The sequence below is a fragment of the Martes martes genome (genome assembly GCF_963455335.1).
Source record: "Martes martes genome assembly, chromosome: 5".
In the NCBI taxonomy this organism is placed as follows: Eukaryota; Metazoa; Chordata; class Mammalia; order Carnivora; family Mustelidae; genus Martes; species Martes martes.
In genome coordinates, this window is record NC_137892.1 from 157,760,376 (window position 1) to 157,776,189 (window position 15,814).

At 44.7% G+C, this 15,814-nt stretch overlaps 1 protein-coding gene across 1 annotated transcript in view; it reads right to left on the reverse strand.

The window, feature by feature from the left end:
• MARCHF6 (membrane associated ring-CH-type finger 6) overlaps positions 1–7,420 on the reverse strand; it is an 81,838-nt gene extending 74,418 nt beyond the window's left edge. The window contains exon 1 of the mRNA XM_080803856.1: positions 7,149–7,420. Within this exon, the coding sequence (XP_080659982.1) occupies positions 7,149–7,167 (19 nt within the window). The 5' untranslated portion in view covers positions 7,168–7,420. The remainder of the gene's footprint in view (positions 1–7,148) is intronic.
• Positions 7,421–15,814: the final 8,394 nt, after the last annotated feature.

Here is a 15,814-nt window from a genome sequence, read left to right on the forward strand (position 1 = left end):
GGGTCGTGGTCCCGGGGTCCTGGGGTTGAGCCCTGCACAGGGCTCTCTGCTCGGTGGTAGTCCACTTCCTCCTCTCTCTCTGCCTACTTGTGATCTCTGTCTGTCAAATGAATAAATAAAATCTTTAAAAAAAAAAAAAAAAGGTGCCTCTAAGGAACTTTGAAATGGCTAGGAATGGGGGAAATGAAATTCACGCAAGAAACACAGTTGAGGGGCGCCTGAGTGGCTCAGTGGGTTAAAGCCTCTGCCCTCGGCTTGGGTCATGATCCCAGGGTCCTGGGATCGAGCTCCGCATGGGGCTCTCTGCTCGGCGGGGAGCCTGCTTCCCCTCCTCTCTCTGCCTGCCTCTCTGCCTACTTGTGATCTCTGTCTGTCAAATAAATGAATAAAATCTTAAAAAAAAAAAAAAAAGAAAGAAACACAGTTGACACAGGGCCTAAGCACAGAGCAAGTATTCAATATTTGATAAATGGAGAAGTAAAAAAAAAAAAAAAGGCAAGGAATCTCTAAATCTTTTATCTCAAAAGTGCTATAATAGAACTTTACAGTGAAAATGCTAAATCTGATTGCATGTAAATTATACCTTACTAACCTATCATTAAAAAATACTCAAGTGGGGGGGCGCCTGGGTGGCTCAGTGGGTTAAGCCTCTGCCTTCGGCTCAGGTCATGATCTCAGGGTCCTGGGATCGAGTCCCGCATCGGGCTCTCTGCTCAGCGGCGAGCCTGCTTCCTCCTCTCTCTCTGCCTGCCTCTCTGCCTACTTGTGATCTCTCTCTGTCAAATAAATAAATAAAATTTAAAAAAAAAAAAAAATACTCAAGTGGGGGTAGGGAAGAGAGAGAGAAAAGTAAGATTATAATAAAGTTGTTACAAGAAATGAGCATACAGAAAATGTTTCAATGTCTTCCAAGCCTTCAAGAACTCACCATGTCTCTCTTTAAAAAAAAAAAAAAGGGGGGGGGCTCCTGGGTGGCTCAGTGGGTTGGGCCTCTGCCTTCAGCTCAGGTCATGATCCCAGAGTCCTGGGATCGAGCCCCGCATCGGGCTCTCTGCTCAGCAGGGAGCCTGCTTCCTCCTCTCTCTGCCTGCCTCTCTGCCTACTTGTAATCTCTGTCTGTCAAATAAAATAAATAAAATCTTTAAAAAAAAAAAAAAAGAACTCACCATGTCTCTTATGTACTGAATTGTGTTGTTTCCACCAGCTCCACCAAAATTCACATATATATCCATATATATGTGTGTATATGTATATTTTGGGTTTTTTTTTAACTTATTACAGAAAGAAAGCACTCAAGCTTAAGTGGGGGGAAGAAGCAAAAGGAGAGGCAGAAGCAGACATGCAGCTCAGCAGGGAGCCCAACGACCCCAGGCTCAATCCCAGGATCCCTAAGACCCTGGGATCATGACCTGAGCCAGAGGCAGACCCTTAACTAAGCCACGCAGACGCCCCACCAAAACTCATACATTGATGTCTTAGTCCCAAGAACCTCAGAATGACTGTATTTGTAGACAAGATCTTTAAAGACATAATTAAGTTAAAGATAAGGCCATTAGGGTGGGCCCTAATTCAACATGAAGTGCCTTTGTATAAAGAGATTAGGACACAGACGTGCAGAGAGAGAAAATCATATAGAGACACAGGAAGACAAAAATCTGCAACCCCAGGAGAGAAGCCTCAGAAGAAACCAGCCCTTCAGATATCTTGTTCTCAAACTTCGGCCTCAAGAACTGTGAAAAAGTAACTTTCTATTGTGGAAGCCACCCAGTCTATGCTACTTTGTTACAGCACCCATTACAAATACAATATCTGAAACTGAATTTCTCTTCCCATTCAGAGCTAATGAAACTGCAGTAGAAATCATTTTCAAATCCTCCTCCCTTTATCATCTCATCAATCACTATATTCTATTAATTCTAGCCTGATCTGTTGTTTCTTTCTCGTTCTTTCCATTTCCATTGCCTGAACTTAAACTCCTGTAATATATCTTGCCTTGCCCAGGGCAAAAGCATTCTAAAATATAATCTGAATTAGTAAATTTTCCCTTGCGGTCTTACTTCCTGTTCTCTTTTTAAGAAGTCTTTCCATTTTACCTGTATTACACTAAAAATAAGCAATCTTCATGTCCGTACAGGAGAGAGGTAAAAGCCCAACAAAAATAAGCCTAGTCTGGAAGATAATACCTAGGAAGCCCCATATTAATCACTCATAGCATTCCAGCCTAGAAGGTATTTAGTTCAACAGTGGAAGAGACATCCTTTGGGATGTCTGCCCTGACCAAGAAAGGAGGTAGCCATTCATGACTTTTATTCATTTTCTTTTTATTGAGATGTAACTGACATATAACATTAGTTTCAAGTGTATGACACAGATTCAACATATGTATATATTGTGAAATGATCACCACAATGAATCTAGTTAAATATATCACACATGCAATTTTTTCTTGTGGTAAGAACTTTTAAGATCTATTCTCTTAGTAACTTTCAAATATATAAGATAGTATTAACTACAGTTACCATGCCGTATACTATTATCTCCAGGCCTTATAACTGTTAGTTTGTGCCTTTTGACATGATTTTATTCTTCCACTTCCACTATCTTCCCCACCAACACCCAGCCACCTGGATCATGGGCAGGCACCTGACCCAACATGGGCCAAATCAGATTCTAGCTACCAGAAATTTGGATTTAAGATTAAGTTGGTCTGGAAAGAGATATATTCAAGGAAACAGTCAGTAACAGAATGGTAAGACAATTAATGCCTCACCTCTGCTCAAAACCCTATCTCAGAAAAGTAAAAGTGAAGATAAGTCTTACATACTTGCTCCCCTTCTACACTCTCCCTGGCCCCACGATCTCTGTGACCTCATACTTTACTTACTCTTCACCCAACTAACTCACTCCATTCACACTGGTCTCCTGGTTATTACTTAAACATTCCCGGCATACTCCCATCTTAAGGATTTCACACGGGCTATTGCCTCTACCTAGAATGCTCTGCCCACAGAGTATGTCTAACTCCCTCTCTCACTTTGCTCCTTCTCCGTGAGGCCTTCCTTTACTGTCTTATTTAAAACTGCAGCACCATCCTCCTATCCTGGCACTCCTAGTCCCTACAGATTTACTGTTCTCCACAGCATTTATAACCTTCCAGTTTTGCCATATAGTTTATTTTTTGTCTTCCCTTCCTTCCTTACCAAGCCAAAAGAATGTAAACTCAAAAAAAACAAAACAAAAAACCAAAACCAAAAAAACACAAACAAAAAAAACAAAAACAAAACAATGTAAACTCAACAAAATAAGGGATTTTGTCTATTCTGTTCCCTGCCTACCCCAAAAGCATAAACTAGTGCCTGGCCTGTAACAGGTGCTCAGTAAGCATTTGTCAAATAAGTGCATGTCTGCTCGGTGGTCATAAGCATGCCAAAGCAGTGAAAGGTGATCCGTGGCGAGAAGAATGAAGCAGACAAGTCTGAAAGCAGAGATGAAAGACCATGTGGTTCTAGAAAGATGATAACTAGCTGTCTGGTTCTGACAACTTCCCATCCCTTTAACTCATCTCTTCCGAATCTATGGCACCTCAGGTTCTGCCATGGTAGATACAGAACATGATCAACTGCACGGCACTTCAACCCCATACCTCCCCAGGACGTCTCATAAAGCATAAAGAAGTCTTCTGGTACCTCATAAAAAAATTACTGATGAGATTTTGTATTACGCTTTGCTATAGTAAGGAGTGATTTAGCAAATTTTTTTTTTTAAGTCCGGTCTGTATCACTGGACTGAAATGAGAACACTCTACTATGCAAAATGTATTTAATATCTTCGTGAGGGTTTCATACACCAACACTTGCTTCCAACATCTATTCCAACAGTGTGGTGGTTTCCTTCTAAAAAATGAATATCCTTGAGCAAAAGACAAATTTTTTCCCCTGAAACTCAAAAATCTCAGCGCACTGCAGGATCAGACTCCTAATACATAAAATGAGGAAGCTGAAGTTTAAAGATTTGATGACAGCTGTTTATATAAACTATCTACACCCATACAAGCTACATACAAACAATATGAATGATTCACGTATCCTGTGTAATGAGAATGGATTATAAACCTGTTGATTTTACAAAAATAAAATTTAACACAACAAACACCTTTTTTTTTTTTAAAAAGATTTTATTTATTTATTTGACAGGCAGAGATCACAAGCAGGCAGAGAGGTGGGCAGAGAGAGAGAGGAAGGGAAGCAGGCTCCCTGCTGAGCGGAGAGCCCGATGTGGGGCTCGATCCCAGAACCTTGGGATCACAACCTGAGCCGAAGGCAGAGGCTTTAACCCACTGAGCCACCCAGGCGCACCCACAACAAACACCTTTTAAAGACCTTTAAAATCTAGCAAACACTTAATACGAAGGGCCAAAATCCACCTGGCAAATAATTTTCTAACTGATTTCAATACTGTTTACTACAAACACAAAACATTCTCAGCATTATAATATCATATATAGTCCTCTAGAGAAAAGCAAGATGCTATTTTTAAGAGTGGGAAGAGTTACACTCTACTTGTATGGTTGGTATTTTAATAACATTCTTAGTCTGTTGGCTCAGATTAACATATTTAAAAAACAGAAAAGTAAACATTATCAGCGTTTTTAATAGGTAACAATGTTTAAATTTAATTTTCTATACATATTTTTATAATTTTCTTCCATTTTTACTAACTCTCCTACAAAAAAAAAACACGCTTCTTTTGTAATCACATAAAAAACCCAACAGCATTTTTTCAATTTAAGAAATAATCTGTAATAACCAATTTAGCAAACAGAGCAGTTGTTTCCAAGCCGTTCTTCACTTTATCATGAAATCCTCTGTAATGGCTTTTCAAGTTAAGTTTAAACTTAATTTTGAAAATTTCAGAAGTCTTCTGATTTGGAATTTAGCAAAAGTGGGCATGAGAAGTATTAAAATTCACTTTCATTTCATGACGAATAGTTTCATAAAACAAATGCCAAAAAAAAGGTTCTGTCAAAATTTGTAAATGATTCATTTTATTAAGGGAGCAACAAAAATAAGTTATTTCATCTATTTTAACAACAGGGTCTGACAGACCCAAGTCTGAATCTTACCTCTGACCTTGTTCCCTGTAAGTCAGGCAAGTCACTAATAATACCAATCCACCATCTCCTCTCTATAAAGAGTGGATACTGCCTACCTTAAAATGCTGAGAGAACTGAGTAAGATGTGTATAAAATGTTTAGCAAAATAAATGCCATACACACGTGCTCATAGTTATTTCAATAGGAAACGGGGTCCAAGCCAATAAAGAAAAATCATTTGTATCTTACCCTGATTATAATTTTACAAGGACAAAAATGTTAAAGCATTAGAAGTACATTGAAAATCTTTTTTTCATGAGTCCATATAAACTGAGATTCTGCAATTCCTGAGTTTCCACTAACTACAGCACCATAAGTGTGTATGCAAGTACTATGAGTACCCAGGCTCAAAGAATAGAATTTAATGTAATATGCCTGCACACATCGTGATAAATAAATACTTGCCTTACTAGACTGAGTCATTAAAATGTGAATCCAAAATGACCCGAAATCTATGCAGATAGAAATCTACACACGGACCATCTGTCAAAAACAAAGTAATTCCTAACCCCTCAGCAGTTTCACTTTACTATTTTTACCAAGGGAGTCTCCTGCAGCGACTAGCTTTCACTCACTGTGTATAAGAAACACAACTGAAGCATAATGAGAGGAAAAACTCTGTTTATAATCAGAATATCTAGGTTCAAATCTCTTACTAGTGTGTCACTTGAACAAGCTGTTAAAATAACTAAGCCTGAATTTCCACATCTGTAAAAGGTATTACCACCTACCCACTGGCTGGGGCTGCTCTGAAAGATCAAGTGTAAACGCGTGTGAGTGTGCTCGGTAAACCATCGCACACAAATGTCATTGCAGCTGAAGTTCTTACTGAAGACAGACTTATTTAAAAAGCAAGAAATTGAGATCTAGCAATCCATTACATATACAGACAAAATCAAACTTGTATTACTCACTATTGCACACCATGGCAGTATTCGACGATTTTCATCTAAAACCACCCAAATCAAAATCCATTAAGACTGAAAGACATACCCCCACATAAGTACACCCAAGGCATAAATGTATCTTCACTGATAACCAAACCAGCAAGAAACAGGATAATTTACTAATTTCCTCTACAGACTCACGAAATGACTTGATAGATTCTACAAAGATAAAAGCGCTTTAAAACAGCCCGCCTTCCGTGGACAAGCAAATGCATTTAAATACTCAACAGATGTTTGTACCTACGTACTCAGTTTACGAGGGTTAGCTAGTTCCGAAACACACGCACTCACAAAACAAAGCACAGAAAAACCCTGCCTAATGGTGTCAGGGATTCAACGCAAAATAAACTACCAAAACAAAAGAATTCTCAACAACCTCCCTCCTCCTAATAACCTCGTTGGACCTTACTCTTCCACGTTTAGCGAACAAATTATTTGGGAGCAGGGACGCCGAGAGCAAGGTTCTTCAATTGGCCTCAGTTCACTGCATTCAGCCGTCACCTGGCGGGGCATTTTTCGCGAAGTTTCAGAGTCAACAAAGAAGTTTTGTTGTCAAGGGGTAGGGCCTGTACAGCAGCAATAGGCGAAACGACAGTAAGAAAGACAAAACCGGGTGGGGGAAGGGCGTGGAATACGCCCCCATATCGAGCAGCGACCACAGCGTGTCCCCCGGGGACTGGGGGGACTGGGGGGACAGAGGGGGCGGGGAGGCCAGCCCGGCCCCGATCCCCACCGCCCGAAACCTCCGACCCCGGCGGATCCCCGCCCTCCGAGCGCACCGGCGGGAAACGGCGGGGGGCGCCGAGGGGTCACCTTTCACTCCCCGCTGCGGCCCATCGGCCCGCCGCCCCTCGCGCCCAGCGCGGCGGGCAAACGGCCTCAGGCGCCGGCCCCGCCGCTGTCACCGCGCGCCTCCGCCCCGAGGCGAGGCCCCCCCCCCGCCAGCCGCGCCGCCCGGGGGACCGCCGCCTGCCTCGAGCTCCGCGGCCGGGGCGCGGGCCTGGCCCGAACCCAGGCGCCGGTGCAAGGGCGCGGGCGCCGCCGCTTACCTTCCTCGGCGGTGTCCATCTTGTCTGGGGGGGCGGCGGTGACGCAGCCGCGAGGCTCCCGCGGCCCGGGCCGGAGCCTTCCGGCCGGGGCGGGGAGGGAGGGAGGGGGAGGAGGGAGGAGGGAGCGGAGCCGGGCCCGGGCAGGTGCGTGTGCTCAGGTGCGAGAGAGGAAGCGAAAGGAAGGAGAGAGGGGGAGAGGGAAAGGGAGACAGGCTGACAGAAAGCGGACGTGAGGGGGGGGAGGGGCGGGGAGAGCTGAGCCGACAGGCCTGGGCGGGGCGCCGAGCGGAAGGGGCGGGAGCGCCCCAACGACGCGCGCCGTCACTTCCGCCGCTGGCGGGCGCGTGGGTGGGGCGGGCTGAGCGCCCTGGGCGCGGGTGGGGCTGCGGGCCCCCGGGCTCTGGGCCACCTCGGTGTTGTTGTGGGCGGCGGGGCGGAAACCTGAGCGGGAGCCGAGCTCTGGTAGCACCGAGGACGGCGACAAGGGAGGCGCACGGGGGGGACGGGGGGGGCGTGAAAAGCAGCGTGAGCAGGCGCCTGGCGGCGAGGACCCCGGTCGCCGTGCACGACAGAGGCCGGTCCCTGGGAGGCTTAGGGATTTTCTGGGCGAAAATACGGGCTCTGCGCCCCCTGTTCCTGCCGCGAGACGCTAAAGTCCCGCGTGCCTGGAGTGGGCCCCGGAATATGCATTTTTGTTTGGCACCTGGGTGGTTCTGGTGCACGTTTCGAGAAGTATTGAAACCCCTGAAATGTAAGAACGCGCGCATTGACGTTGCCAAAATGCCTCCCGGGGAGACTTCCGCATTTGGCTGGAAGGACGTCAGTAAACCAGTTAGGCCGAAGGTTGAAACATCCACCTCTACGTGAAGTCGGTTCGGAGGCGAACAGGATGTGGTGTATTGAATTATGGACGCCTACCTGGCCGGGGCTGAGCTGCTTTGGCCTTAGGAGAGGCTGACCTCTGCCTCAGACAGTAGTCCATCTTTCCTCACCGTAGCTTGACTCTTTCTTTAAATGAAGATCTATTTAGAAAATACGGTTTAGAAAGGCCACCACAGAATCGCCTGAAGAGAAGCAAAGATGTATCGAAACTCCGCCGCCAAATATTTTACACAATATGCAGATGATTTGCAGAAATAGGTTCCAGAATGCTAGCAATCCCTTTCCCATCTGTGTGACTAAAGGAGTTGGAAAGATCCCTCCTCCAAGCCTCCTAAATCAGAATGAGATTTAGAATACAAATAATGAAACGGAGTCCAAAAACAGAGCAGCCCTTGAAAGCTAATGTCACTGATTTGACTGATTTCGTTCGTTACCCAACGTAGGAAGGTAAATTCTTCTTGACACGATAATGGAGACCCACTGATTCCAAGGGCTGAACTTAAGAATTGATCACATTTAAGCTTTTACTTTACCCCAACCCGCATCCCTCCCACCCAACCCCAACATGAGCTCACACCCCTGTAAGGCCTGTGGTGGAACACTTCTCCCTGAGCTCAGACTAGGGGCACAGTTCAGGAACACCATGCCCAGTCTCATGCTGTATGCACAGTGGGGAGGGATTCTGTGAGATAGGCTGAGAGTTGCCACAAGAAGTACTGGTAATATTTCAGGGCAGGTATCTGAACCTCAGGACAGCAGAGCTGAAGTAGGACTGGAGGGAAATGTGTGTATGTGGTAGGGTAGAGGGCTTCCTCTCATCTCTTAAGTGTCTTACTTAGTGATGCTCAAAAACATTACTTGTAGAATTGAGAATTACCCCAGCGTTTTTTCGTTAAGCATTTGGAAGTTAAAAATAAGCGTAAGGAACCAACATTTGTTGAGTCCTGCTGTGTGCCAAGCACTGGTCCTCACAACAGCGTTTTAGGATGCATAAATCAGTCACACTTCTCTTGGTTGCCATTCACAGGAACCCAGTTAAACTTGCAGGCAATGTTGGAGGAATGTACTGTTGATCTGAACAAATTGTAATGGGGTAGTGGTCCGGGGGGCCTGAAGGACTACTAGAACCAGAGTCCCTCTCTCTGCCTCCTCCACTAAATTCTGCTTCTCTCTGCATGTGAGTTTCATGCTGCCAGGCCAGCTTCCTCCACATGGCTGGAGAAAAGGCCACCGGTAGCTTTCAAGGTTATATCTTCAGCCTTACCATCGGATGGGCAGGGGGTGATGATCTCTAGTGCCAAGTTTTTTAACTTATCCCAGGGAAGGACAGGTAATTGGTCCAGGTAGGTGCCCATCCCTGAACCAAATGATTGTGCTAAAGAGCTAAGATCTGTGAGAACATGGACACTGTCATTGAACTACATTACTGAGGTGGGGAAAGGAACATTTCCCCTGAGAAAGGAGAGGACAAAATAATAGATGCTCATTATATTAGAATCACTGTTTTCAAAAGAGAACACCAATATTATATAAAAATATTTTCAGGGGAGGCGCCTGGGTGGCTCAGTGGGTTAAAGCCTCTGCCTTCGGCTCAGGTCATGATCCCAGGGTCCTGGGAACGAGCCCTGCATCCAGCTCCCTGCTCACCGGGAAGCCTGCTTCTCCCTCTCCTACTCCCCCTGCTTGTGTTCCCTCTCTCGCTGTGTCTCTCTGTCAAATAATTAAATAAATTTTTTTTTAAAAGGTGAAATATAAAAAACATACTGTTACACGTTTAGAAAAACGGCAAGGAAATTATTGGGCCAAAATCTAAGGACAAGAGGTAAATGGAACGTGGAAGTTACTTATGCTCTGCTGAGCAAGGCAAACTTGAGGTTGTGTTTTGACGTCTTCCAGAAGCAAGAAAAATCATGGAAGCCCAGAACCTGCCCAGCACGAGACTGTGTTAAGGGACCTCCCACCAGGATTCTTCCCAAGGCCCATAGGCCTGTTATCTCTGGGGAATGGTGAGCCAGAAGTAAATCTGACCCCCCTCCAAGACATCTAGGAAAAGTTGTCTGCTGATGATACCCATGAACCAGGCCTGGCATGGATTGTACCCCAAACTTCTATCACCCCAGTGACCAAATAATCTCTGACAGTGAATTCAGTTCAAAATGATCTTGGATCACTGGGAGCCCCAAGTGCCTGGTAGAAGCAGATGTGGATTCCCTCTAGAGGAATGCACTGTTTCCTAGCTGTCTTGCTCTGCTGGGGCTGCCATAAAAGAATGCACAGACTGGGTAGCTTAAACTATAGGAATTTATTTTGTCACGGTCCTAGAGGCTGGGAGTACAAGGTCAAGATGCCATCAAGGCTGGTTTCTCCCAAGGCCTCTCCCCTTGGCTTGCAGATGGCTGCTTTCTTGCTGCATGTCCTCACACAGTCTTTCTTCCGTGTGTGCATATCCCTGGTGTCTCTTCTTCCTCCTCCAAGGACCGCTGTCCTACTGGATTAGGGCCCTACCCACATGACCTCATTTAATCCTAATTACCTCCCTGACGGCTCTCTCTGCTAATATGGTCATATCAGGACTGAGGGCTTCAAAAATTAATTTTAGGAGGACACAGTTCAGTCCATAACACCAGCCCTCAAAGAACCTCCGCGAATAAGTTTACAAGGACCATGAGCTACACACAATAAACATAACCAAATGTATGTGTGTGTGTGTTTATATATGTGTGTATATATGTCACAAGATGCCTTGAGCAAGAACTCACATAACAGCAAAACCACCCTACAAAAACTCCAGATATGGAAATTCCTAGACACAGATGATAAAGAAACTACACTTAGGATATTTTTTAAAAGGTGACCAAACAAATTTTATTTTAAAATGTAATTTTATAACATAATGACATCTTTTGCCGCCATTTAAACAAAAACTGAACATTTTCATTGATCAAGAAATAAAGGTATACATAATTTTTGAGGGAGTATGCAAGCAAATTTTTGAGAGAACGCTGCACTTTAGCATGAATGAGGCTGCTCCTGTCCTAGTGCCTACGGCAGTCTGTAGCCTGTGGTCCTTCACTGGTCACTTTCATTCACCAGTGTATCCTCGAGGCCAACATAAGCCTTAACATGTAGTAGCATGTCAATAAACATTGGCTGAATGAATTAAGTATACTTTTTCAGGAGATACTTTCTGATGCTGGAATGACAACAGGTATATGAAGGCCTTTCTTAGGAAGAGACAAATTCATATCATAGCTCACCTTGAATAACACTCATACAGTACCTTAGTGGGTCTGTTCTCGTACAGCTGCACTTCTTGGTTGTAATAAGTTCAATTTCAATATTTCACGCAGATGTTCTCAACAAGGATGTACGATGAGTCAAATCAAACCATCAAATAGAGTCCCAGGAGTTTGGTATTACTGACATTATCTGGGTATGAAATTCACGTAAAAATCCTTTACAATTTAAGCCAAAATGTTGCTGAGACAAAGGCCTTCAAGGTCACAGTTCCTTTTTTTCCCCAGATGTCTATTCTGAACATTTTCAAACATACTGAAAAGGTAAAGAAATGGTACGATGAGCAGCTATCCGTCCTCAACCTAGATTCAGCAATTATTAACATGTAGCCGTATGTATTTTAACTATAGTTTTTCTTTTCCATATTGTTTGGAAGTCTGTGTCTGAACAATCCTGCCCCTGAACAGGTTAAGGTGTATCTCCTAGAGTTAGAATAATCTCCTTTAAAATCCTTAGCACCCCATAATAATATCTAGAATCTCAAGTTTCTGTAATTGTCCCAAGAGGGCCTTTTATGGTTTTGTTTTGAAAAAAAAATTTTTTTTTTTAAGATTTTACTTATTTATTTGAGAGAGAGCTAGAGCAGGGGCGGTGGGGGAGGGGCAGAAGGAGAAAGAGAAGCAGACTTCCCGCTGAGCAGGGAGCCCCATGCTGGATTTGACCCCAGGACCCTGGGATCAGAACCTGAGCCAGAAGCAGACCCTTAAAGGACTGAGCCACCCAAGTGCCCTGGAAAAAAACATTGTAACACAAGGATCCTCCCAATCTAGCTTCAAGCATTGCCACTGGTGTTAAGTCTATATGGTCTTCACCCTTATTCTGAAACAGTCCCAAGGGGGCGCCTGGGTGACTCAAGCGGTTAAGCGTCCAGCTCTTGGTTTTAGCTCAGGTCGTGATCTCGGTCATGGGACTGAGCCCAACATCAGGCTCACTGCTGGACATGGAGTCTCCTTGAGATTCTCCCTCTCCCTTTGCCACCCCCCAAAAGATGCTCATGCTCGCTCTCTCTCTAAAAAATAAAATAAAATAAACAATAAAAATAAGAAAAAATGAAAATTAAACAGTCCCTGTACCTTTTGTTTTCTGGTGACATGTCTGTTGGCAGATCACAGGACAGCTGTTTATACAATATCTCTCATTCTAGATTTGCCTGATTGCTTCTTCCTGTTGTCATTTAACTGGTTACTTTAACCCCTGTTTCCTGTAAACTGGAAGTTGGCCTAGAGGCTTGATTTGATTAGGGTTAAATATTTTTTAATTATTTTTATTAACATATAATGTATGATTAGCCCCAGGGGTACAGGTGAATCATCAGCCTTACACATTTCACAGCGCTCACCATAGTAAACATTTCTTTAGAGAGAATATCTCATAGGAGGTGTCATATCTTTCTTAGTACAGCACACGGGGAGGCCAAAAAGTCAGGTTGAGCCGCTACTAATGCGACTGAGTTCGATCCCTCAGTTAAAGTGACGGCTACCAAGTCTCACCATTTATTAACAATCTGTTGAATAACAGATTGAAAAAGCCACAGTCCTTCATATCATTTTATTCATATCTCCCTCATTAAGGAGAACAGCTAGATTTTAAAATTATTCTTATATTTGAAATTGCATGTTATCATTAAAAACATTCTTATTGATATTCCTAATAACAAGTATAATTGACAAGATCTTCTACACTCTTTATAATGAAATGCTCCCTTAATTTTTTCAGTGAAATAAAGCCTTGTTCTAATTTGTATTAATCTCCTAATTGTAGAAAGCAAGCAAGCAAGCGGAAGGGAAGGAAGGAGGGAGGGAGGATGAAAGAAAGGAAGGAAGGGAAGAAGGAAGGAAATAGAAGGAAAGGCCGCCTGGGTGGCTCAGTGGGTTAAACGTCTGCCTTCGGCTCAGGTCATGATCCTAGGGTCCTGGGATCAAGTCCCACACGGGGCTCTCTGCTCAGCAGGGAGTCTGCTTCCCCCCCCCCACCTCTCCCCAACTCTCCCAAATAAATAACTAAAATCTTGAAAGGCAGCAGGCAGGCAGGCAGGCTACAGTCAACTCCTGCTGGTCTTCCTGAGTGACGGGGCCCTGAGTGCTTCTCCATGGTCTCTCTAGGAGACCAAAGAAGGGAAAGAGAAGTTAGGAACCCCATCACCCCTTCTGAGCCACATACAAATTCAGCTTGAACTGCCACGTTTCTGACCTCACTACTCAAATGAAGCCTGATTAAAGAGGCCTTTTAATGCCATGGATGCAAAAGTTCACCCACGAACAAGACAAGGTCCCCAGCTGTGGTGAAAGGGCAGCATGTGGGAAGGGCCGGGAGGACTCTGCACAACCAAGGACTGTGCTGCAACATCAAAGCAGGATCAAGAAGTCCTGGGCAAGCACGGCGGAATCCTGGGACGAAGTGAAACGTCAGCCGGTGAGCAGGTACCTAATGGGGACCAGAGCCCATTAGAGTCAGCCGCTGACACCAGCCCTGGGATGGCAAAGAGGGTCAGAAATGAGGAATAATCTGGCATTCGCTCATGCTGCCAACCCAGAGGACACACAGGCCAAACACACCAGTACATTTCCGCTTTACTAGGTCTCCCTTCCAGAGCAAGGTATGAGTTGTCAACGGTTCCAAGCAAGTTGGGAAATACTAGTCTTCTCTGCTGTAAGATTTCTGGGTGCCTTTAATCTCTTAAAATGTGTTGAGGATTTGCAAAAAGGGAATGTCACCAGCGGTGTCCACAAGTATCTGGCCACCGAACCCTTCCCTAAAAGGCCATCTCATGCAGCTGGAATGTCCAAGCATGCACTCTGCAAAATGTTGACCCATCCATGGGACCCAAAGGATAAATGAACCAAGAGGTCCACCTTTAAGAGTAGAAAAGCTCCTCAACTGGCCGTGGAATCTTCCACATCCAGAGCCCAGGAATTCCTTGAAACTGCGTTGGATTTCCCACACTCAGACAGACACCCCAGGCTGGTAATAAACCCCATCTCATCTCTGGATGCTGGGTTGCCTGGTGTAAACTGCAGAGTCAGTTCCTGAGTATCACAGGAGCTCTGTGGCAGTCCACAAGCATTTTCAGGAGTGAACTATGAACGTCATGTTCTGACCTTTGGGATGTGGGATAGAAGGCTAAAAGATACATCCATGCCCTAATCCCCAGCCCCTGTGGATGTTACCTTATTTGGGAAAACAGTCTTTGCAGGGTGATTAAGTCAAGGCTCTTGAAATGAGAAGATCGTCTTGCATTACCCAGGTGGACCAAAAATGCAATGACAGGTGTCTTTATAAAAAGAGTCGGGCAGAGAACTCTGGAAAACAGCATGGAGGTCCCTCAAAAAGTTGGAAATAGAGCTACCTACCACCCCGCAATCACACTACTGGGTATTTATCCTAACGATAAAAATGCAGTGATCCAAAGGGGCACATGCCCCCTAATGTTTATAGCAGCCATGTCTACAATAGCTAAACTATGGAAAGAACCTATATGTCCATCAACAGATGAAGGGATAAAAAAGATGTGGTATATATATATACAATGGAATACTATGCAGCCATCAAAAGAAATGAAATCTTGCCATTTGCGACAACATGAATGGAACTAGAGGGTATTAGGCTGAGCGAAATAAGTCAATCAGAGAAAGACAATTATCATATGATCTCCCTGATATGAGGAATATGAGAGGCAGGGCAGGGGGTTTGGGGGGGTAGGGAGGGGAAAAAATGAAGCAAGGTGGGATCATGGGGAGTACAAACCATAAGCGACTCTTAATCTCACAAAATAAACTGAGGGTTGCTGGCAGGTGGGAGGGTAGGGATAGGGTGGCTGGGTGACGGACATTGGGGAGGGTATGTGCTATGGTGAGTGCTGTGAAATGTGTAAGCCTGATGATTCATAGACCTGTACCCCTGAAGCACATAGTACATTATATGTTAATAAAGATAATAATAATAAAAAAAGAGTGGGGCAAAGAGGGTCGCCTGGGTGTCTCAGTAAGTCAAGTCCAAGTCCCAGGATCAAGCCCCATATCACGTTGGGCTCCCTGCTCAGCAGGGAGCCTGCTTCTCCTTCTGCCCCTCCCCCTGCTCATGCTCTCCCTCGCTCACTCTCTCAAATAAATGAATGGAATCTTTAAAAAGAAGAGAGAGCAAAAAAGAGTGAGGTAGAGAGATCTTTGAGACACAGAGAGGAGGCCCCGTGAAGATAAGACAGAGGTCGGAACAGTGCAGCCGCAGCCAGGATCGTCTGGAGCCACCAGAAACTATAAGAGGCAAGGAATGGGTTCCCCTCGGAGCTTCCGCAAGAAATGTGACCCTCCCAACACCTCGATTTCAGCCTTTTGGCTCCCAGAACTGTGATGTGAAATAATAGTCGTTTTAAGCTATTGTGTTTGTGGTAATTGGTTGTGGCAACTGCAGAAAACTGACACGGTGGTCAGGGAATATTCGAGCTCCAGCACAAGGGTGCAAGTCAACACTGACTAGCTGGTCGCAGCCTG